At 42.0% G+C, this 25,563-nt stretch overlaps 1 protein-coding gene across 1 annotated transcript in view; it reads right to left on the bottom strand.

The window, feature by feature from the left end:
* The window catches only part of LOC106605271 (inactive phospholipase C-like protein 2), a 61,220-nt gene that overhangs the window by 20,556 nt on the left and 15,101 nt on the right, over positions 1 to 25,563 (bottom strand). Inside the window, exon 3 of the mRNA XM_014200729.3 lies at positions 1,298 to 3,781. Within this exon, the coding sequence (XP_014056204.1) occupies positions 1,298 to 3,781 (2,484 nt within the window). The remainder of the gene's footprint in view (positions 1 to 1,297; positions 3,782 to 25,563) is intronic.

The following is a 25,563-nucleotide window of genomic DNA, read 5'->3' on the forward strand; positions in this document are numbered from 1 at the left end:
GAAACTGGGCATAAATTGGTGATGTTTTACAAGTCAATCCTTAGGGATGGATCGAAATTTACAGAATAGTTACCCAGGCCCACCTGTTTGACAGACTACATTAGGCTATAGGCTGCTATAGCCATAGATTTGTCAGTCAATTCCTCCACCCATCATGCATCCTTTAAATATCCTACCCCGTGTCAGTGAAGGGCTGTTAAGTTAAAATCAACACTCAAGTTGAGAGGGTATGCCATAGGCCTATCTTCTATTTAAATATGGCAAAAAGCACAGGGCTACCCCTTGTTGGCATAAGATTTTGAAGAAAATAAAATGGGATCCGATTATGTAAAGTGATCTATAACGCCGCTTTGGTCCGCAATGTTTTATGCTAGAAACAAGCTGTAAAATACCCAGGAAAGACGTGACTCCGATGCATCCTTTCTTTGACATTAAGAGGCTGAGCTACAACCTTCTATAGCCGATGAGACAAAACAGACTTTGGTTGGGAAGTAATCTAATTCTGTCACTATCAGTTGATTAAGCTGTCCACTGTGTACAATAGAAGATGTTTCAACCCAGACAGCTTTTAGGGAAACACTTCTCACCATCTCTCGTTGGGTTAAACCACAGAAGAAAAGTGGCCAGCAGATAAAGCTTACATTTGTATGAGTCGGTAGGCCTACTGTCTGGGGTGGAAAGGTAGGCCTAACTTTTAAAAGAACCCATGCTCAGATTCCTAATCATTTGCAAACACGGACAGCTTCGTTGCAAACCAGACACACTGATTTGGCATTGGAGAAATATGATAAGATGAACACATAAGCTATTGCTCAGTCCATCCTTAGCCTGTAATTTTGGTAATTAGTGTGGTATTAAAAAAGATTATGTAGAATTGCATGACATTTTTATAAAAATAAAAAATAAATCCTCAGACCTGCAAATACAATAATATATTCACGCAATGATTTTACTATGAAGGAGATCATTCTATCCCTACTGTTGTCCATGGTGATCTGCCAACCCATAACCTTCTGGCCCGCAGCCCTGTGCACTATAAAGAATTCCTGCGTTGCCATGTAATGCTCTGGTCTGTCCAAGACGTGAGGGTAAACGGCAGACATGTTCTCTGCTATCCACGTTGTTTTAATTATTATTTTGGGTATAGGGGATGGTCACTTTTTTTCCTATTTTTTTTATGTTCAGTGAGGGATTAGGTAAAATATATTTTGCTTAAGGGAGGGCCATCCAGTTTCATTTCAGAGAGGTCCGATTTTCTCCATGTAACCCTTATTACAAATAATGTTCACTCCCTTACCTGCATGTTTTCTCTGAGGTCGGTGGCTTCCCTCAGTGGCAGTATGGCTGTCTTGAAGATGTCGTCCACAGCCTTGATGACCAGCACCCTCATGGTGGCGTACTCCCGACTTCTCTTGCCCTTACGCACAGACAGTCCCCTCTTGTGAGGCTTGCCCCCGCCCCTTCGGTTGGTGATGGCCACATGGACAAACAGCCAGGCGTGGGGAAGGACTTCCCCCGTTAGCGATTGTAATGGTGTGTGCCGGAATCCCGGCTGGAGACACTCGAAGGGGATTGTGTACTGGCCGATGAACTCGTCGCCAATGTAGTCATCATCAAGCACCACGAAGCGCACCATGGCCAGCTCAGGTAGGTTTATCTGAAACTCAAAGCTTTCGTCAAACAGTGGGTTCTCCCCATTCTGATTGACAGTTTTAGTCCTTTGCTCTGCACAATCAGCAGGGATGCCATGGATCTCCACATAGACGTAAGGGTCAACAACATCTCCTTTGGCACCTGAGCCTTTGGGTTTGGGGAAGTTTTGTCCACTTATGATCTTTATGTGCAAGAGCTGAGGAGACACACCAGGCACTGAGTCTTTAGTGTTGGCACTGAAATATGACACCTGCTCCCTCATTATGGCTGGTCGCAGCACATAACCACAGTTTCCATTCTGACGGAACCAGCCAATGTTTAGGTCCATCATCAGGCCGGGGGTCTGGTAGTTCATTGCCACGATCTGGCAACCACACTTCCAGAAGTCCTGAGGGTTCATGTTACTGGAGTCAATCCGCATTGGGCTGGGGTAGACTCTCGCCAATAATTTCTTGTTGTAGTTAACAAAGTCACCTGGGAATTCACTGGCACAGCGACTGGCAAAAACTTCATTGAACGAGCAAAGTTCCCAGTGCCTCTGGCTTTGGAAAGCTGTTGGGAAGTCTTTGAACGCAATCGATTTACACAACGTTACCAGGTCAGAGAGGTCCTTGGACAGCTGGAACTTTTTCAGTGGGATGCTCTGTTGTTCGTCGGCTTCAATGTTCATTCTTTGGGACATCTCAGCCCCCTCATCCTCATCAGTCACTTCGCCCTCCGAGCTAATGCAGATCGTGCCCAGCTTCTTCCCCTTCAGCAGGATTTTATACTTGAGGTCAAAGGGTGAGGGCAGGTAGCTGTCCTCAGATGAGGGTGGATCCATGTGAATCTTATCACCAAGAATCTTTTTCAAGTGCTGAAACATGACCCTCTGCTGCTTTAAGGAGCAGTGGTTCTCCAGACACAATATCACGGGAAAGTCAGATGCAACAAAGGCATATTTGTTGATGACGTCACAGACACTGCGGAAGACTATCTGCGAGGTCATTGTGTGGCCAGTGTAAATGACAGGTTCATTATCTGGTCCATCCCAGACATCTAGTTCTACACTACGACAGCCCATCTTGAGGGCACGGATGTAGCCTGTAACGTCAGAGGGGCCTCTAAACTGATCCTCGATCAGGTATGTGTTGTGGGAAGCGTTGATGTAATAGTGGGACAAGGGCTGGTTCATGTCCTGACACACTGTTTTTTGTTCAGGGTCAAAGATGTGGCACTCTGGCGACATGAGATAATTGGTAAACCCATCAAGGGAGAGCCAGCCCTTGAGCTGCCCCTCTTTGGAAGGTTCATAGCTCTGAATGACCTCCAGACTGGTGTCTTCACTTACTTGTGCCATACCCTGCTCAGCCTCCAGAAACATAGTTAAGTCCTTGGTATCTAGAAATTCCTTGTTGCTAGAGAACTGGACAAGAAGGAAATACATTTCTGGTCTTGTGCAAAGGTCATGAAAGACTTCAATGAACTCCTCCTTAGTCACACCACATCCCACTTTATCTTTAGATTTGTGAAACTCCTTGAACTTGAGTTCAATCTTGATGTTTTTGAGACCAGGGTTTAGGTTTTTAATTAGCTGAACAGCAGCACATAGACTGATGTGCTTGCTGTTGTTGGCATCAGCCTCCTCAAAGAGGTCACCGAGCCAGGAGGAGCGCATGTTGTTCTGGTTGCTTTCAATCATATTCAAGGTGTGTTTCCCATAGGATATCAGGTATCTAAGCCCGGTCACCCATATGTTGGCCATATCGGCAGAGTTTGCAATCAAGTCCAAAGACTCATAGTTATCCCCATAGATGATTGAGAAGGCACAGTCCTCTGATATCTGATCATATATTCCGTTGGTCCTAAAAGTTTCTGTGTTTTTCCCTGTCCGCACCTCTTTGATGGACTTGACATCAATTTTGGCTTTCTCTGACTCTTTTTTGGAGGGTTCCCACCTTAGAGACTGCATGTCGGCATCCAGGAGGAAGTAGCGGTGGTAAACACGGGAGTTGGAGCGGACCTTCTTCAGTTCAGAGCCGTCCACCATGGCGTTGATGCAGTCGCTCGCACTGCTGATCTTCTTCTCAGTGGGCATGCTGCTGAACGAAACCGTCTTCTTCCTCTCTTTGCGCTGCCTCGAGCCATCCTAAGGAAGAGAAAAGCAAAAACCTGAATACCTGATCTGTAAACCAGTAGAAAATAAGTATATCACTTTAGATTTAGAGGTAAAAAGAGGAGCTGAATACTCTTTCAATCACTTCTCTGAGCAGGAAGCAAAATATTTGATTTGAGATATACTATAGGCCAACTGAAAACGTGGGAGTGGGGGTATTCCCGACTCTGTATGACTAAGCATTTGCTCATGTGTCTGGATATTGAAATGGGTTGATTATTTCACTGCCGTTTGCGGTGAAATCTATTTAACTCCTTAGCATTCCTTGATGATTGGAGCTGCCTAATGTCAGTGTTTGACTTCTAACTGCATTATCGTGAGCATTGCTTTTCATAGAGAAAACTATTTACTAGATGAATCTCTATAAAACAGTATTTTACCGCTCAGGCTTAACCCCTGAGGAACTATGTATTCATTAATTAAGCACAGTTTCAGATGACCAAAAGAACACTGATATAATTTCTTAAAATAGCCATGTGAAGTATAAAACATAATGTTCAAATATTGGGCATAATGCAGCAGTATGGCAGCCTGCTAATTCTTTGTCCATGTTGCTGCTGGTGATGGCAGGCCTTTATGGTCTAGAGGTCATCAATGTTTCCTTTTCAGCCCTACCTCTCAGAGCCCAGAGGGAGAGAACTATCGAACTAAACTTGGTTCAATAAAGAAAATAATTACAACATTTCTGTGAAATGCGTGCAGTTAAATTCTTGACTCTGTGGAAGCAAGTCACACTCAGATCAAACAGGAAGAGGCCAGTATATGGGATACAATCAGTTGGGCTAAGGCAGTAGGGATGGGGATTTTAAATACATTTCACTATACGAATAGGGAGAGAGGCTCAAACAACATTTTATTGGTCGTGTACACAGATTTGCAGATGTTATCGTAGGTGCAGGGAAACGCTTGTGTTTCTAGCTCCAGCAGTGCAGTAATACCTAGCAATAAAAGACAATCCAGAAAAATAAAGAAATATCAGAACGAGCAATGTCAGAGACTGGAATATTAGAGACAGGAGAGTAGAGAGAAAGAGATCTCGGCTATAGCCAAGACTAGCTAACTTGTAGCAGCCACAATGTTATGCATCATCCCATACAACAGTACCTGTCTTGACTGGAGCAGCCTAGAGAAGCTATAGCTAGCTAGGCTAAATGCTGCGCTTTCTCCCCAACCCCATTCAGATAAAACAATAGCCTACCTGTTGGTTGCTCGTTGTAGCCTACTTCTCATTTTGCTAACTTTTAATTCCATAATTGTATTCCATCTTGCATTGAATTAGTGGACACTCACTCCACTTGCTACATATTGAGCCTTCGTTGCCACTTTGATTGGCCAACATAAAACAACAAGCTACACACGACACCTGAAGGCTACCGGTCGGCTACCTGTCTTTTTATGGGGAGCAGGCAGCACAACATTTTAAGATGAATTACATCCTCTAAGGAACTATTCTAATGTCTATAAATATTTGACCTTGGATAAATGCTTCATACTGAAACTATAGGCTGTAGAGAGCTTAAAATAACTCGGCTGAGAGGGAACATAAACAATTGTTATTGTGGGTCAATTAATGCATCATGTCTCACTCTAATATACAGTATCTACTGCTGTACATATTCTTAGTATATCTTGTTTAAATTCATCAAGTGTATATATGTATACATTGCATTTGGATTACTGTTACAGTGCTATTCGGGTTCGTTCCGACATTTTGGGGGGGATTATTTGACATTTTACTGCATTGTTAGGCGCTAGTAACATAAGCATTTCACTGCACTTAATATAACATCTGCTAAACTGTGTACGCATCCAATAAACTGATTTAATGAGATGCTAACACAGAGGTCAAAGTAAAGTTGAGAGCAGCATACCATATATATGGTGCGTCACATGATGTGAAGAACAATGGTTGTTGACATATCTTTTGTGAATACGTCTTTCCTAACGCCCCCCAACCCCTTCTATTTTTCTTGAGAACTGAGGCGTTACCTTGAAGGAACTCCTTGAACAATTGTGTTGCTCGACTTAAGGTGCCTGTCACAGTGCATTATAGGTGAACCACAATGAGTCCCCCCTAAAAAGGATATAGCTCACACAGATCTAGTAGTCTCTGTAGTCACGTGCGTGACATTTCCCAAGTAGTCCGTGTCATTGTTGTGTTCCAGCACTTTATTTTCAACCTTCATCCAGATTCAAGCTGAACTAAATAAAACATATATTCTGCATCAATTGACTAGCATCAGATGAAGTCTTCAATGCACGCTGAAAGTGCCTGACATGAATGAACAGATTCCATTTGGTGATGAAAAGATTCATGATATTACTAAGAGGTTCCAATTTGTTTTCACCCAATACACATTGATGCCTTTTTTTAAGGCCAGCTGGAAGTTGAAAATGGGCATTCAACAGAAAAAGACATGCGGGCGGCTAGTTCTCATGTAAGTTGTTTATACTGAAATCAACAGCATGCATATGGCACTTTAGATGTGGGGAAGCCTTTAGCGTCCATCGTCCTGCAACCAAAGCACTGCCATCCCTGATCTAATGGCCTGCGACATTCAATGTCCCAAGGCCTGCCATGTGAGCTTGCTCACGCTTGTGTGCACTTACTAAGAGTAATGGCTCTCATGAAAGTCTGTGCTTCACCCCCAGGGCAAAGTCCATTGAAAATGTATTATCTTCGGGTCAAGAAGAATCCGACTTCCCTTTTTGTAGAGTATCTAGTTTTGTCAAACCTGTTCTTAGATAGAAGAGTTGAATGACAAACTTTAATATTCGGCAGTTAATGTCTATGATTGACTATGAACAACGCCAAATATATACAGAACAAAAAATATGTTTCATGAGCTAAAATAAGATCCCAGAAATGTCCCATACACAGGCTTATTTCTCTAAAACTTTTGTGCACAAATTTGTTTACATCCCTGTTAGTGAGCATTTCTCGTTGCCAAGATAATCCATCCACCTGCCAGGTGTGGCATATCAAGAAGCTGATTAAACAGCATGATCATTACACAGGTGCAGTTTTGTCACACAATGCCACAGACGTCTCAAGTTGAGGGAGTGTGGAATTGGAATGCTGACTGCAGGAATGTCCACCAGAGCTGTTGCCAGATAATTTAATGTTCATTTCTCTACCATAAACTGCCTCCAAAGTTGTTTTAGAGAATTTGGCAGTACGTCCAACGGTCTTACAACCGCAGACCACGTGTATGACGTCATGTGGCGAGCGATTTGCTGATGTCAACTTTATGAACAGAGTGCCCCATGATGGCGGTGGAGTTATGGTATGGGCAGGCATAAGCTACGGATTTTATCAATGGCAATTTGAATGCACAGAGATACCATGACGAGATCCTGAGGCCCATTGTTTGGCCATTCATCCGCCACCATCACCTCATGTTTCAGCATGATAATGCACGGCCCTATGTCGGAAGGATCTGTACACAATTCCTGGAAGCTGGAAATGTCCCAGTTCTTCCATGGCCTGCATACTCACCACACGTCACAATTGAGCATGTTAGGGATGCTCTGGATAGACGTGTACGACAGCGTGTTCCAGTTTCCGCCAATTTCCAGCAACTTCGCACAGCCATTGAAGAAGAGTGGGACAAGATTCCACAGGCCACAATCAACAGTCTGATCAACTCTATGCGAAGGAGATTTGTCACGTTGTATGAGGCAAATGGTGGCCACACCAGATACCGACTTGTTTTCTGATCCACGACTACCTTTAAGGTGTCTGCGACCAACAGATGCATATTTGTATTCCCAGTCATGTGAAATACATAGTTTAGGGTCTAATGAATTTATTTCAAATGACTGATTTCCTTATATGAAATGTAACTCAATAAAAATCTTTAAAAATTGTTGGATGTTGCATTTATATATATTTTTTTCAGTGTATTCCTATCAACCCTGTTGAATGGCAAGATAGTTTGAGTAGAAATTCTAACATGCTTTGCTGATGAAGAAAATTCAAATTTAATTTTTGTCAAACGGTTGCATAGCCTAGTGTTTCAGTTGATTTTGTTGTAACACTTGAAGTTTGCTATAAGATTTAGCTAAATAACAATCACAGGCTGTGAGTACACTACAGACTTCATAGCCTACAAACAATAGTAGGCAAGATCACATATTTTATTTAGTACGGTATAGGAAAGTGTTGACCCGTCTGATGCTGTGGTTCTCCGCCCTGGTGAAAGAATAGCAACAAGCATCCTGACATTTTATCTATTCTAGTCAGCTACTTCCTGTCCCTCGCTCTCAGGCTTGAGGTTCAAATGAGACAAAGGGAAGGCCACAGTAAGCCATGATTGGACTTTGAAAAAGACAGACAAGCCTCTGCAGGCAGCGCTAGAGCTTTTCTTTCATTCTATAGTCTGCAGGTGTACACTGAGAGGGTTAAACAAAAGGTACAACTCAAAGGATTTCATGTTCAAAACAGTGCTGGGCGACATGTTCAGAGATATAGGACTACATCACAGAGAAATGAAAGATCCTCCAATACACTCTATAGGTCTACATCTCAATTGTATGACCGGATTCCAAAACGTAAACCATCGCAAAAATGTTTGGGTGGTATGGTCCACAGATTGTAGCATATGTATCTTCTACCTTTGAGAAAGCTTCAGTATTCATATGAATAAGTGGCAATTGTGATGAAGAACTTCTGGTGAGCTATTTTGTTTAACACCATAACTGGCAGAGGTCTAAACTTTACTGTAACCCCCACTTGTCTAGTCTTGTAGAAAAATGACTGCAGACAAAACACTGTCCAACAAGAAATCAGCACATCTTTCATTTACAACCTATACATTAGCAGTTAGCACATCCTTACAAGCTACACATTAGCACTAGAGGTCGACCGATTATGATTTTTCAACACCGATACCGATTATTGGAGGATCAAGAAAAGCCGGTGCCGATTAATCGGACGATTCTTTTTTTATTTATTTGTAATGATGACAATTACAACAATACTGAATGAACACTTATTTTAACTTAATACATCAATAAAATCAATTTAGCCTCAAATAAATAATGAAACATGTTCAATTTGGTTTAAATAATGCAAAAACAAAGTGTTGGAGAAGAAAGTAAAAGTGCAATATGTGCCATGTAAAAAAAGCTAACGTTTAAGTTCCTTGCTCAGAACATGAGAACATATGAAAGCTGGTGGTTCCTTTTAACATGACTCTTCAATATTCCCAGGTAAGAAGTTTTAGGTTGTAGTAGTTATAGGAATTATAGGAATATTTCTCTCTATACGATTAGTATTTCATATACCTTTGACTATTGGATGTTCTTATAGGCACTTTAGTATTGCCAGTGTAACAGTATAGCTTCCGTCCCTCTCCTCGCTCCTACCTGGGCTCGAACCAGGAACACCGACAACAACCACCCTCGAAGCAGTGTTACCCATACAGAGCAAGGGGAACAACTACTCCAAGTCTCAGAGCGAGTGACGTTTGAAACGCTATTAGCGCGCACCCCGCTAACTAGCTAGCCATTTCACATCGGTTACACCAGCCTAATCTTGTGAGTTGATAGGCTTGAAGTCATAAACAGCTCAATGCTTGAAGCATTGCGAAGAGCTGCTGGCAAACGCTCGAAAGTGCTGTTTGAATGAATGCTTACGAGCCTGCTGGTGCCTCCACTGTTCAGTCAGACTACTCTATCAAATATCAAATCATAGACTTAATTATAATATAATAAACACACAGAAATACGAGCCTTAGGTCATTAATATGGTCAAATCCGGAAACTACCATCTCAAAAACAAAACGTTTATTCTTTCAGTGAAATACGGAACCGTTCTGTATTTTATCTAACGGGTGGCATCCCTAAGTGTAAATATTCCTGTTACATTGCACAACCTTCAATGTTATGTCATAATTACGTAAAATTCTGGCAAATTAGTTCGCAATGAGCCAGGCGGCCCAAACTGTTGCATATAACCTGACTCTGCATGCAATGAACGCAAGAGAAGTGACAATTTCACCTGGTTAATATTGCTTGCTAACCTGGATTTCTTTTAGCTAAATATGCAGGTTTAAAAATATATACTTCGGTGTATTGATTTTAAGGAAGGCATTGGTGTTTATGGTTAGGTACAGTCGTGCAACGATTGTGCTTTTTTCGCAAATGCGCTTTTGTTAAATCATCCCCCGTTCGGCGAAGTCAGCTGTCTTTGTTAGGAGGAAATAGTCTTCACACAGTTCGCAACGAGCCAGGCGGCCCAAACTGCTGCTGCATATACCCCGACTCTGTTGCAAGAGAAGTGACACATTTTCCCTAGTTAAAAGAAATTCATGTTAGCAGGCAATATTAACTAAATATGCAGGTTTAAAAATATATACTTGTGTATTGATTTTAAGAAAGGCATTGACGTTTATGGTTAGGTACACGTTGGAGGAACGACAGTCCTTTTTCGCGAATGCGCACCGCATCGATTATATGCAATGCAGGACAGGCTAGATAAACTAGTAATATCATCAACCATGTGTAGTTAACCAGTGATTATGATTGATTGATTGTTTTTTTATAAGATAAATGTAATGCTAGCTAGCAACTTACCTTGGCTTCTTACGGCATTCGCGTAACAGGCAGGCTCCTCTTGAAGTGCAATGTAAGACAGGTGGTTAGAGCGTTGGACTAGTTAACCGTAAGGTTGCAAGATTGAATCCCCGAGCTGACAAGGTAAAAATCAGTCGTTCTGCCCCTGAACAAGGCAGTTAACCCACCGTTCCTAGGCCGCCATTGAAAATAAGAATGTGTCCTTAACTGACTTGCCTAGTTAAATAAAGGTGTTAAATTAATTACAAAAATATATATATATATATATATTTCTTTTTTTTTTTAAATCGGCTAAATCGGTGACCAAAAATACTGAATTCCGATTGTTATGAAAACTTGAAAATCGGCCATTCCGATTAAATCGGTCGACCTCTAATTAGCACATCTTTACAAGCTATACATTAGCACATCTTTACACGTTATACATTGCATAAGAGCTCATCATAGCTGTTTTAACAAAGCCAGTCAGTGAGAAATTAGCTGAAAGTTTTTTTTAAATTGACCAGTCATTCTAAATTAGGCTTGGCTTTGTGCGTAAAAAAAAGGAGGACTGTTGCATCACTATTTGTTTCAAAACGCCAAATTCTAGATTGAGGAGCGCGCTATAAAAATATTGGTCAACACTGCATTAGATAGACACAAACTCATCCACAAGTGTATGTTGTGGTTAAGGAAAAAACATTAATACAGTAGATTATCGTGATATTTTCTTTGCCGATTTTATATTGATACTGTGACTCCAAGTATCGATTTGTAACGTCAGCGATCACTAGTCAGTGTACCTGCCCCAAAACTCTGGGAACTAGCTATAGGACGATAAATACCAATCTTTTTCATTGTTTTAAATGGTGAGCCAACATGTTTTGAGTACTTTTACCTCTCATGGCTTTCTCTTGTTCCTCTGCAGCAAACATGTAGTGAAAAATGTGTTTGGAACAACAAATCACAATAAAAACACAGTATCGAATTGCAACACAGAATTGTGATACATAGAATCGCAACACATATCGTATCGGCACCTAAGTATCGTGATAATATATAATCATGTGGTCCCTGGAAATTCCCAGCCCTTGCTAGGAGAAACATTGTCTCTACATGAACAAACTCTTTAAAATGTTACTCGTGCCTTCAATTCTTTTGGCATTTTCAGGAAATGCCTTTAACTAGCAAGTCAGTTAAGAACAAATTCTTACTTACAATGATGGCCTACCCCGGCCAAACCCTAATGACGCTTGGCCAATTGTGCGCTGCCCTATGGGACTCCCAATCATAGCCGGTTGTGATACAGCCTGGAATCAAACCAGGTTCTGTACTGAAGCCTCTAGCCCTGAGATGCAGTGCCTTAGACCGCTGCGCCACTTGGTAGCCCCAAGACATCTTAAGGAAAGGTAAAAAAAAAAAAAAAAAGTGGTCGTTTTTGCTCTTGGCAACTTGGATCATACTCGTACATCACGGCTGGCCTGGTTTTGCCATAAACGGTTAGTAACATTATAGCTTTGATACCTTGGGGCCATCTGCAAAATCTTAAAAGTCAAGCTTATCAGCTGGCAAAGTGTGTGGAATTTATGAGTTAGATTTAGCCTAGTCTACAAATGCAGGTGAAAGTCTCAACCATGACATTCTTCAGGGTTTGGCGGCATGAAGCCATGAAAACTGTATTCCTTGAAGCCATGGCATTCCAGAGACACATTCATCTCTTGCATCAACACGTCACATCTGGTGACAGGACTCTGGCCATGTTGATCGAACACTTTGTCGCCCTTGCTCTGTGGTGTAATTGAAGGGAGGGCAGGATGTACTTTAAATGGGTACTAATCAACCTCAGGGACCCACCACTTCATTTCTACCCCCTGCAGAACCTAACCAGAGTTTCACATACATCTCTGTGCTGTGAGGAAGGATCTAATCTAAAAGTAAAGTGTTCAAAATAAGTACATCACTCCAGACAGAACCGCTACTGGAGGAGCTTTCCTGAGGCTTAGAAAAATCCAAAAATGCATGACTGAAGATAATCCATGTGATCTGGACAAGAATTTAGACTTTGTCTTTGGGAGTTTTCATTCGTGTTGGCCTTTAGGTGTGGCTGCCTGCAACAGTGTAGTAGTGTTCCTGTTGAATGGCCAACGGCTTCCAGGCGAGGACTACTAATCAGGATTTCCTCTTGCACTCAGTGAGGACTGGCTTCGGCTCCCCAAGCAAGAAAACGATACCACAGAACGCCCCCCCCCCCCTCCCCGAACTGTGGTTATTTATTTCCTGAAAATACAATTCTGTGTCTTATGTAATGGCCAAAGTCAGGAGGGTGTTTTTAGTTACTTACACATGATTTCATTAAGGCTCAAAATTATCCTGAAAGAGAAACATTTCTTGATACTAAAAGGAAACAGAATCCTCAAGAACATAATTGTTAGGGACGATAACCACAACCATACAATCTCCAATGTTTTAATTTAGCCTACTTGCTCAGCAGAGATATTTACTTTTTTTGCTTTATTACCAGCATACTGGTACACAATCCATTTCATTAATAGATTTTAACTGGATAATAAAATGTCCCAATTTCTTAAGTAACACAAAATCTCAGTGTTTTGTTATTCGAAAGATGATGCTGTATCCAGACAATCCCAGGAGTCTGCTGATCTGAGGTGCTGTCGTAATTAAGAATGACACAGGCCCAATTATCATCACGCATAGGCCTGCGTTGGCAAAGCCTGATTTCCTTTGCAAATGTATAGGCCTAATACGTAGGCAGGTCAGATTCTGCAAAGGTCTACACCTGGAGTTCCAGTCATTTTGTACGTAGGTATTTCTGGGAAAAGTAAAACCACAGAGACATGATGTTCGATACATTTAATAACATAGGCCTAGCTAAACCTGTGCAGGGCTTAGTGGCGTGGGGAGATTTGGAGAGTATTTTTGTCTCCCCGCATTACATTTGAGTGTGTTCGGCTGCCAAAAACCCCCATAGAATTCTGAATTCCTTAATAGACTGAAACCCCCTTTACTGGTTCAATGAGCAGTTCAGGACTGTCTGTACATCTGAAGTAATCACCGGGGACCCATTAACAGTCCAGACCAAGAGCATTGAATAGAGCTAGCAGTCTTGAGCATCACACAAGAGACCAACCACAACTGCTGCATAGTGTGATCATCGATATTAGTCTACATCTATGCTAGGTTAAATACTATTGAATCATCAACACCGATATGACTTTTATAAAACGCTTTAATCATTCAAATGATAATGTTACCAAGGGACATTCATCAGCACTAAACTCCAGAAGCGCAGATAGGTTGGCAGCTAAATGTGTAACCTGAAATCTTATTATAGCATAAAGGGGATATTGCTCATCATTTTGTCCCTTATCAGGCTCTCGTCTCAATAACATCAAATGCTCAAAATGGAAAAGAGCATTGGCTTTGACATCTGAGCCCAGACTGCGGACCAGACTGAACTCCCCCCCCCCCGACTATAACGTGAAGAAGCCTCCCTATGTGGAGAAGGCTCGTGCCCCCACTTTGTGACTACAACCTCATCTACCACTCTGACCTCCAAACACCAGGGTTCATTCACATCCACAGAGCAGATTGAGACCATCGTCACATGTTAAAGAGCACATCTGAAAACAGCCATTAGGAGTCAGCCATGCTGGCTTAGGTTTTACTATATAAAAAGGGGGATTTAGATGCATTAATAGGCTAGGAGTCACAGCAAATATCAGATATGTTCATGGTAGGCTATTTCCAGGGTTGATCACATTGGCAAACAGTGCTTTCAAGAATATTTCATATTTAGGAACATGGTGGGTGTTGGATATAGGAACATGGAGGAAAAGCCTGTTTTAGGTGGAACATATGGGCCAATGCTTAAAATACAAGACTTTCAATCCACAGCTGTTATACCACTGAGGAACCTGACAAATGCCCAGCTGTTCACACTGTAATTCAGTATCAGACCTCAAGAGTCAAATCAACCATAAAATACATGTATTTATTTTATTTTTTATTTGACCTTTATTTATTTATTTAAATAACTAGCATGGGAGCTATAGAGTACATTTCCTGAATTGTGTGTGCCTGAACTGATATTAATTAGCTTAAAAACCCTGTTTTGAAGCTAAAGCCATGGTCTTTCAGAAATGAATATTGCAACGTCTGCTTAAGCTCCAGGATCAGGTGTCTCTCTCAAAATTGAGGGCTTAGTTAAAACTCATTCTGCTGCTCTCCCTGTAAGAAACTAGACCCCATTTGCAAGCGTTCATGCAAAATACATGCTTTTAGTGTTAAGCAAAGTTAATTGTGGGTGAAATGAATCAGAATCAGCTTCATTCACCATGTACATTTGATTGTACGGGAATTTGACTCTGAAATGGTGCTGTGCACAGTTACAGACAGACAAAAACATTTGAGGTAATAAAGCTAGAATCCTTAATTTTTGTAGGAGCACATTGACTGTATGTACACATCCCAACCAGAAGCCATGATTACAGGTAACATCTGAGGTAAAAGCTCGAGCTGCCGCTTTCAAGGAGTGGGACACTAATCCGGACGCTTTCAAGGAGTGGGACACTAATCCGGACGCTAATTAGAAATCGTGCTAAGCCCTCCAACGAACAATCAAACAGGCAAAGCGTCAATACAGAACCAAAATCGAATCCTACTACACCAGCTCTGAAGCTGGTGTAGTAGGCCCTAAATATTGTCAAAGACTCCATCCACCCAAGTAATAAACTGTTCTCTCTGCTACCGCATGGCAATCAGTACCAATGCACCAAGTCTGGAACCAACATGACCCTGAATAGCTTCTACCCCGAAACCATAAGACTGCAAAATAGTTAGTTAATAAAATCAGCAAAAAAAGAAACATCCTCTCACTGTCAACTGCGTTTATTTTCAGCAAATTTAACATGTGTACATATTTGTATGAACATAACAACATTCAACAACAGACATAAACTAAAACAAGTTCCACAGACGTGACTAACAGAAATGGAATAATGTGTCCCTGAACAAAGGGGGGTTCAAAAGTAACAGTCAGTATCTGGTGTGGCCACCAGCTGCATTAAGTACTGCAGTGCATCTCCTCCTCATGGATTGCACCAGATTTGCCAGTTCTTGCTGTGAGATGTTACCCCACTCTTCCACCAAGGTACCTGCAAGTTCCCGGACATTTCTGGGGGGGAATGGCCCTAGCCCTCACCCTCCGAGCCAACAGGTTCCAGATGTGCTCAATGGGATTGAGATCCGGGCTCGTCGCTGGCCATGGCGGAACACTGACATTCCTGTCTTGCAGGAAATCACGCACAGAACGAGCAGTATGGCTGTGGCTGGTGGCATTGTCATGCTGGAGGGTCATGTCAGGATGAGCTTGCAGGGAGGGTACCACATGAGGGAGGAGGATGTCTTCCCTGTAATGCACAGCGTTGAGATTGCCTGCAAATGACAACAAGCTCAGTCCCATGATGCTGTGACACACCGCCCCAGACCATGACGGACCCTCCACCTCAATCCCGCTCCAGAGTACAGGCCTCGGTGTAACGCTCATTTCTTTGACGATAAAGGCGAATCCGACCATCACTCCTGGTGAGACAAAACCACGACTCGTCAGTGAAGAGCACTTTTTGCCAGTCCTGTCTGGTCCAGCGACGGTGGATTTGTGCCCATAGGCAACGTTGTTGCCGGTGATGTCTGGTGAGGACCTGCCTCTCTCAGCCTATTGCGGACAGTCTCAGCACCCCCTCTCTCAGCCTATTGCGGCCAGTCAGAGCACTGATGGAGGGATTGTGCGTTCCTGGTGTAACTCGAGCAGTTGTTGTTGCCATCCTGTACCTGTCCCGCAGGTGTGATGTTCGGATGTACCAATCCTGTGCAGGTGTTGTTACACGTGGCCTGCCACTGCGAGGACAATCAGCTGTCCGTCCTGTCTCGCTGTAGCGCTGTCTTAGGCGTCTCACAGTACGGACATTGCAATTTATTGCCCTGACCACATGTGCAGTCCTCATGCCTCCTTGCAACATGCCTAAGGCACGTTCACGCAGATGACCCTGGGCATCTTTCTTTTGGTATTTTTCAGAGTCAGTAGGAAGGCCTCTTTAGTGTCCTAAGTTTTCATAACTGTGACCTTAATTGCCTACCGTCTGTAAGCTGTTAGTGTCTTAACAACCGTTCCACAGGTGCATGTTCATTGTTTATGGTTCATTGAACAAGCATGGGAAAGTGTTTAAACACTTTACAATGAATATCTGTGAAGTTATTTGGATTTTTACGAATTATCTTTGAAAGACAGGGTCCTGAAAAAGGGACGTTTCTTTTGAGTTTCTATACTGTGCATTCGAAAAGTATTCAGACCCCTTGACTTTTTCCACATTTTGCTACGTTACAGAATTATTCAAAATGTGTTTTTTTTTTTTTTTATCCTCAGCAATCTACACACAATACCCCATAATGACAAAGCGAAAACAGGTTAATAAATCTTTGCGAATTTATTACAAATAAAAAACAAATAATTTATTTACACAAGTATTCAGACCCTTTGCTATGAGACTCAACATTGAGCTCAGGTGCATCCTGTTTCCATTGATCATCCTTGATGTTTCTACAACTTCATTGGAGTCCACCTGTGATAAATTCAATTGATTTGTACATGATTTGGAAAGGCACACACCTGTCTATATTAGGTCCCACAGTTGACAGTGGATGTCAGAGCAAAATCTCTGCAGCATTGAAGGTCCCCAAGAACACAGTGGCCTCCACCATTCTTAAAAAGGAAGACGTTTGGAACCACCAAGAATCTTCCTAGAGCTGGCCGCCCAGCCAAACGGATCAATCAGGGGAGAAGGGCCTTGGTCAGGGAGGTGACCAAGAACCCGATGGTCACTCTGACAGAACTCCAGAGTTCCTCTGTGGAGATAAGAGAACCTTCCAGAAGGACACCCATCTCTGCAGCACTCCACCAATCAGGCCTTAATGGTAGAGTGGCCAGACGGAAGCCACTCCTCCATAAAAAGGCACATGACAGCCTGCTATGAGTTTGCCAAAAGGCAACTAAAGACTCTCAGACCGTGAGAAACAATATTCTCTGGTCTGATGAAACCAAGATTGAACTCTGGAGGAATGGGTGGAGGAAACTTAGCACCATCCCTATGGTGAAGCATGGTGGCAGCATCATGCTGTGAGGATGTTTTCAGTGGTAGGGACTGGGAGACTAGTCAGAATCGAGGCAAAAATGAACGGAGCAAAATACAGAGAGATCCTTAACGAAAACCTGCTTCAGAGCGCTCAGGACCTCAGACTGAGGCAAAGGTTCACCTTCCAACAGGACAACGACCCTAAGCACACAGCCAACACAACGCAGAAGTGGCTTCGGGACAAGTCTCTGAATGTCCTTGAGTGGCCCAGCCAGAGCCCGGACGTGAACCCGATCGAACATCTCTGGAGAGACCTGAAAATAGCGGTGCAGCGACGCTCCCCATCCAACCTGACAAAGCTTGAGAGGATCTGCATAGAAGAATGGGAGAAACTCCCCAAATACATGTGCCAAGCTTGTAGCATCATACCCAAGAAGACTTGAGGCTGTAATCGCTGCCAAAGGTGTTTCAACGAAGTAGTGAGTAAAGAGTCTGAATACTTCTGTAAAATGTGATATTTCAATTTGCATCATTTTCTAAAAACCTGTTTTTGCTCTGTCATTACAGGGTAGTGTGTGTAGATTCATGAGGAAAAAGTATATAATCAATTTAGAATAAGGCTGTTACCTAACAAATTGTGGAAAAAGTCAAGGGGTCCGAACACTTTCAGAAGGCACAGTATGTGGGAGTCAGTCTGAAGCAGAGCCCTAAGCCAGTGCAGAAAGCAATGTGCAGTCTAGTATGAAAGTGCAGGGTGCATAGACTGAGTGGGAAGATCAATGTGGAGCAGGTGGCCGATGAATAAGCAGTGTTTCCCCTATATGCATTCAGCAACGGCACATGACCGCTGCTAAATCCTGGCCGCTACTGCGGTATGTTTTTAGTGTAAAATGTTTTCATTGTAAAATTTAACAACTAAAATCAGTTTTAAAGTATTTTGAAAATATAATGGAGCAATACATTTTTAAATAAAGATCATTTTTGAAAACTAAATCACCAAAATAAAAACTAGATAGAGAATCTAAAATTCAAAAAAAATGTATGGCATGGGGCCCCCATTGACTTTGCCATGGCAAACTGATTAGAATCGTAGGAAATTAGCTTTAAAAACAGCAACATTGTCTCTGCAGCCAAGATGGCCTCTAAAACTGCCCCATTGGATATGTTCCGTTGGGTGAGTTTCTTTTGTCCTGCAGCAGATCTGGGATGATGGTGTCCACAAACACTATCCTTACGTATGTCCTTTGGGTTGTAGAGGTGCTGAAGGATGCAGTGGAGGCCAATGTTGACAGCGTAATCCACAGACCTGTTGGCTCTGTAGGCGAACTACAGGGGGTCAAGGAGGGCGTCAGTGATGGTTTTGAGGTGGGATAGGACAAGGCACTCGAAGGACTTCATGATGACTGATGTGAGTGCAACAGGTCTGTAGTAATTCAGGCAGGATATTTCTATTTCTTTGGAACGGGAACAATGTAGGATTCAAGACAGGCAGGAACAATGCATAGTTGAAGTGATGGATTGAAGGTGTCCGTGAATACAGGGGAGAGCTGGTCAGCGCAGTGCTTTACTGTGGCAGGGAAAACCCAGTCTGGGCCTGCAGCTTTCCTGACGTTTGTGATGCTGTTGACAAGGGGTAGGGAGGTAGGGTCACTCTGTAATGGTCCATGTTGCCACTCCTATGTGCCTCTTCCTTGGCTGAGCTTAGGCCTCTTAGCTCTGGATTGACCCAGCGTTTGGCATTGTTGAATGTGACAAAAGTACTGGTTGGAAAGCAGTTTTCCACAGACACTGATGTAAGATGCTACCCTGTCCGTGTTGTCATGTTGATATGGTCTTCCTTGAAAAATGTCCCAATCTGTGGAGCCCAGGCAGTCCTTTAACTCCCCAATTGCCTCACTGTATGTTTGACAGGTTTTGCAGGTTTCAGTTTCTGTCTGTATGAGGGGATGAGGTGGAGCAACAGTGTTTCCTCTGCAGTCATTTTGGTGGCAAAATCATTACCGCCACGCTAAAATAATATGAAACATAAAAAAAATATGAAGATGCTAGAACAGTCCACATTTACTTTTCCTCTGCAAACAAAATAAGTAATGAATAGAAAAACCAGACAATCCCATAGTAGAATAGTTTATATCTATCGATTTACCTAGTCGGCTTGTTGTTGTGTATTCTATGCAAGATAAATATTCCTCTCAAGGCGCATTCAAGTTATGAGTGCCATAGGGAGGGAAACCTGCATTCTGACAAGCAGTCAATGCACAACAATTCTTGCAATAGCAGGGGAAACAGCCGTTTTAATTGCCTTTGTTTCTTAAGTACTAAATATGCGCAAACTGCACCATTTTAAACCCGGAGATTTTAGCAGCGTCATGGCCTTGTGCAATTAACTATGAGTGCATAGGGGAGGAGTGGGGCTAAATGTAACATGGTGCAATTGTAGGGTAACTTGGGCTAAAACGCCACCCTACCTCAAAATCATTTTTGGGTAGTGACTTAAATTGTGAGACAATTTTTGGTTGAGTAAGAGTAGTGGCAACCAGGGAAAGTGTTGGGGAAATGGTGACATGAAGTGGTTTCTGTGAGAAGTACAGGCAGGGGGCATGTTACCCCATGTGCCGTGAGACCAAGTTAGGTCCTGACATGGCTACGCCAAATGGATGTGGGCTACACTAGTTCATATAGCAGACAAGATTTGCTTAGAATTCCGTGGCATTATTTTATATGATTTCATAGTATGAAAAATACAATTGAACAAAGCTGAATAAAATTGAAAGGATATTTTCTCCAAACAATTTGAGGGAGTGCGCACATGCGGCTATTCTGTGTTGGGTGGTGAACAAAGAAATAGGTACTTCTCTGTGATTCATTTAGTGTTGTTAATGTAACTTTAGTTGTTCTACAAACATTGGGTTATATGTTTTGATTTTTAATACATTGTATGATGATTTGAAAAAAGTCGCTTGAAAGGTATGAGCTCTGCTTTTTTTTTGCACAGGCTGTACACACTTCATCAGTCTCTCATTCACAATTTGACAAGCACTTGATAATGCCTCGAATTTCACGGCGACATCCCCTTTGTGTGGCCGTAATGCACCCGTTGTGCCCTTGGCTCGGAGTGCTGTGTTGTGCCCTTCTCCCTGAGTGTTGCGCGCTCTGAAGCACCGTTCACTCATATGGCTCTCCATCACGTGATCAGGTCTTTCTCACAGGTTACAACTGAAGACAGACACATCGGGGATGCAACTGCGCGCCTCCTTATCCAATTCGGATCCCAAATTAATACAACCACTAGCATCCCAAAAACGTTTAGCACAATGTGGCTGATGCAACAGATCAGAACGTTTAGCTTAACATTTTTATAGTTTATTTCTTCATATTATAAGCGCAGCGATGTGTACATGGCAGTATGATATAAGTGCAAAATGTTCCATTAGCGGGAAAACCCCATTATCAAAAGTCACCGCAAATGCGATGATACATGTAATGCTTTTATTATAAAGGTGCATTTTTATGGTGAAAATTATCTTCCCCAACCTTGAAACTCACATGCTGTTATGTATGCCAGTTAGGCTCTACACCCTTTGTAAAGCAGATTAATGTGCTTCATTTTAAGAAGTTATTTGCCCACTTTAGTTGTGATACAAACCTTCAAAACATATAGGCCTATACTACGAGATGATTCGAAAAGGCGCAAAATAATAAAAGGCATTGTTTCTTGCCTTATGCTGGGCATCATTCAGTGATAATATATAATTCACAAATGATAGTCTGATGGGTGACAATATTAGCCTATTCTTAATTTAATCTTGTCTTTACATATAATAAATAATATATGCGTGAAATTTGTTTGGATTTAGAATGAACCATTAAATCATGCACCTGTCTCGAAACAGGGGCAGTGGAAAAAATACATGCAATCTATTAAATAGCAAATAGAGAATGCTTTTCCCATGGGTCATTTTCATGCCAGCCAGGTAGGCTATACTCATGTTGTAATGATAAGCAATGTGCTTAATATTAGGAAAGTTGAGAAAATAGTTGAGAAAAATAGTAGGCCTAGCCTATAGAAAGCTGATAGGATCCTCCTCTTTTTAGTAGAGGCCATCACTCTGTTCTCACGCAATTGCATAGCCTATAGAAACATTGCACAACATGAGCTCATGGGCTCTCATGAAGTGTTTGATTAGATTTTCGATTACATTTGCATTGATGTCAGAGTTATTAGAGGGACAAGAGTGCTGAGTACCAGGCAGTTAAGCAAGTTTGATAGGCTACTAATGACCATCAGCAGCATCAGAGCATGGAGAAGCCTAATTACCGTGACTAAATGGTCACGTAGACTCTGACTGCCTTCATGACTCGTGACCACCGGTGTGGCGGTAATACAGTCACCGCAACAGCCCCAACTACAGGTATTAATGCTTATTGCTATTAGCATACCTGATAATATGGACCATGCATAGGCTATTTGTATGGTCCAATATGTTAAAATAATTGTAACAAAAACCCAATATGTAATTGGAATAATTTCTAGAGGAGGACATTATATTTTAGAAGTGTCAGCATCATTTTATTTTTCATTCATTTTGAAATAGAATGTCCTGATAAAAAGTCCTTATACATAATTATCTGGAGGGGACCCCGGAACCCCAAAACCAGGGGGCGAGGGACGTGGTGACTAAAACAGATGGCAGTTGATGAAAATACATTCCAAGTCAGGATATAAAGATTTCGCCAGTAAAGTGACATCATTGCACCAACGTTGTTTGACGTAAAAGCATACAGCGCCACCTTAGGATTTTTTGCACAGATCTGGGACACCATCAGCCCAGTATTGCTGGAAGCCTGGTATATCCACAGCAGCTTCAGGTGTGTCGTCATTTAGACAAGATTCAGTGAAGCAGAAGTGACAGAAGTCCTTTTTTGTTCTAATCAGAAGTTGTAGCATGTCGATTTTGAGGTGAGTGAATGCACATTGGAGAGGAAATGACCTAGGAGCAGGAAACGGAGACCTCACCTTCAACCCTGGCGCATCTCCCCCTCTTTCTCCAAAGCACAGTCGCATAGCCTCAGAAATCTGACTCGTGGTCTGGGGTTTTCAGCAGTATATCGTCGGATGAGGACAGAATCTCAGAACAAAAACCACCTGGTAACTTGTCCCTAATATTCAGTAGCTCATCCTGGGTGAAAGAAATTGCAATCCAAAAAGTGAACTAACAAAAACAGTAAACACACAAGCATCTCCAAAACACCTGGTGGCTTCCTCACTGGGTGCCTCACACACGACAAAGCATACCTGTTGTGGTAATTATCTGGGCCTGGTTCTTTTCTACTGCAGTATTCAGATTGCCCATTTCAATTAGTTCACAGCTACTTCAAAAACATTGACTATAGCGATACATAAATTCACATGTGGACTGGAGAGTGTTCTAAGACTAAGCAATTACCAACCCCAGTGAATTGGGCCATTTCCACTACACCAGTGTTTCCCAAACTCTGTCCTCGGGACCCCAAGGGGTGTACGTTTAGTTTTTTGCCCTAGCACTACACAGTTGATTCAAATAATCAAAGCTTGATGATTATTTGAATCAGCCGTGTAGTGCTAGGGCAAAAACCAAAATGTGCACCTCTTTGGGTCCCGTGGAGAGTTTGGGAAACACTGCACTACACCAATCAGTTCTTATTTCATAACGAACATACACCCCTTGAGTGAACATATACTGAGCTTTAGGAAAGCAGAATGACAAAGGGCCAAGCTGGGTTACCAATCAGACAGGCATGACAAAACAGAGACAGACAGTCAGAAGAGAACTGCTGCAGCTGCAGGACGTCGATAGAGCCCCTGAAGCTACCCAAATCCACATTGATTGATTTAGCTCCAGTCAATCCCTGATGCACTCCTCACACAGAGTGTGATTTGAGTGATGCAATCAATGGATACATCACTAGTGTGTGAGGAAGCTAAGCAACTTCACAGACACTTTCACAGCTAGTCTAGCAAGAGGCTTGAGTCCTTAAATCCAGGTTTATTTTTCCACATTAGAAAAAATGTCCCCCGCCCCAAATCAAAGAAGGTCCTGTGACCCACCAGGGAACTTTGGCGACCACCTGTGGGGGGGTGAGACCCACATAAGGGCTTGACATGAACTATTTTAGATACTTGTCCTTTGGATTACTGATTTAGTACTGTAACACCATTTTTACATCCCTGTATGATGCAAGAAACCACTTTACAAAATGAAATGCATTAGTCAGACAAAAATGTAGGCTACTGTCTGCATATTGGCTTCTTTGCATATTCCAGCCTGTCTCAAAATAGAACACGCTCTCCTGAAGGATGGCTCTTTAACGCTCTCCTGAAGGATGGTTGGCCACTCTTGGTAGCCTATAAAATATTGCAACATTACAATCAAATACTTTTTATGCCTTATAAAATAAGTTCCTCCAGGGCTCGAAATTGGAGGTGATAAAACAAATGTGTATTTGGTTCAAAACCGGCTCTGGGGACAGTTCTGGGAGGACAGATCAGATCGTTTAGCTTACAAAAAAAATGTGATTAGTTTTATATTTTCATATTGTAAGCTCAACAAAGCACACATGGCTGTAGGCGACGCGCAAATGTTCCAAAATGCAATTAGAGGGAAAACGCCGTTCTCAAAAACTATGACTAGGATTATGCCTTTGGCTGCTGGACAATAAAACAAAATAGATTTAAAAAAAAAACAGAACATGAGAAAAATGCTGGTTTCAATAGCATGTTAAGTGTTTATAAAATAATTCCCTCAACATTTATAAAAAGGCTGAATTGTAGCTACGCTACTTTGAAAAAAGGTAATACATGCTTCATAAAATGACATAAAACATCCAGATTTTAAACAATTATGATTAAATAGTTTTAAAATGCTGACCGCCTCCGCTCAGATTCAAGTTGTCCTGGACAAGAGGACAAGCGTTAATGTTGAGCCCTGCCCTAATTAGGAACCCTTCTTTAATCTGACCTGAACCAGATTTGTATTAGACTATAATGTTATTTGAGAAACAATAGCCAATATGGTAAATGAAAGGTAGACCTATGTGCAATATCAGTGATAACATCGCTTTACGATGGGAAAGTGTGACCACTTCCGTTTATTCAATGGTCTTCAAGCAAAGAAAAAAAAATAAGATATGAAATCAAAAATCTTTATAAAATGTATTAGGTAGAAGTAAATTAATCCACAAATATAAATTCATATAAACATCTCAAATGACCGTGTTTTCATTAATTTGATTATATAATCTTAAAGCTCATTCAAAAACAGTATAGGACTGGATCCAGGAAGTAAGGCAAAATGTGCAGTCATCGTATTGCATAGGTCCAAACCCATGCTAGCAGATCCCCCATAGACTTCGTCATTGTGCTAACACTAGTTAGCATTGGCTCACAAAACTGCCTCCACTTCCTTCATACTGGACAGACATAAACATGGTATCCACAATTCATCGGACTCTTACCAAAATATCACTTTAAAGAAGCAAGCAGCAATAAATCATAGGTGTCGTGTCACACAATATATATCCATGAAGGAGAGTGAGCAGCTTCAATATAGTTCAGCATCTTTAATGAGACTAGCCTAACTCATCCTGCTGGAAGGCTTCTTAACACCACAGTACTGCACTGTGAATAAAATGAGGCCCTACTGTTTAGTTTTTGCCAAGGGTATCAAGATGCCCAAAGCCTGCATAAACTTTGTGATTACGGTTTTGCTGATTTATCGGCTGCATAGCTGGAAGAGACCAAAGGTCAAACAGGAGAAGAGAATGGTGCTGGGACAGAGGAAATGTGGTCAGGTCAAAGAAATCTATATGCCAATCATGAACAAATTAGGATGTGAGAAGAGAAATCTTGTGAGATCAATAATTGTACTAAAGTTCTACAGTACAATGCCAATGCGTCGTGACAGTGACTGCCTTTCTAGCATTCAATCACAGATCAAAAGATGCCGGCCGTGTTTGAGATTGACTAGCCTACATTGCAGCCGGTGACTGCAGACTGAGCAAAATGTACGC

Source organism: Salmo salar, chromosome 05 (assembly GCF_965601325.2).
Source record: "Salmo salar chromosome 05, fSalSal1, whole genome shotgun sequence".
In the NCBI taxonomy this organism is placed as follows: domain Eukaryota; kingdom Metazoa; phylum Chordata; class Actinopteri; order Salmoniformes; family Salmonidae; genus Salmo; species Salmo salar.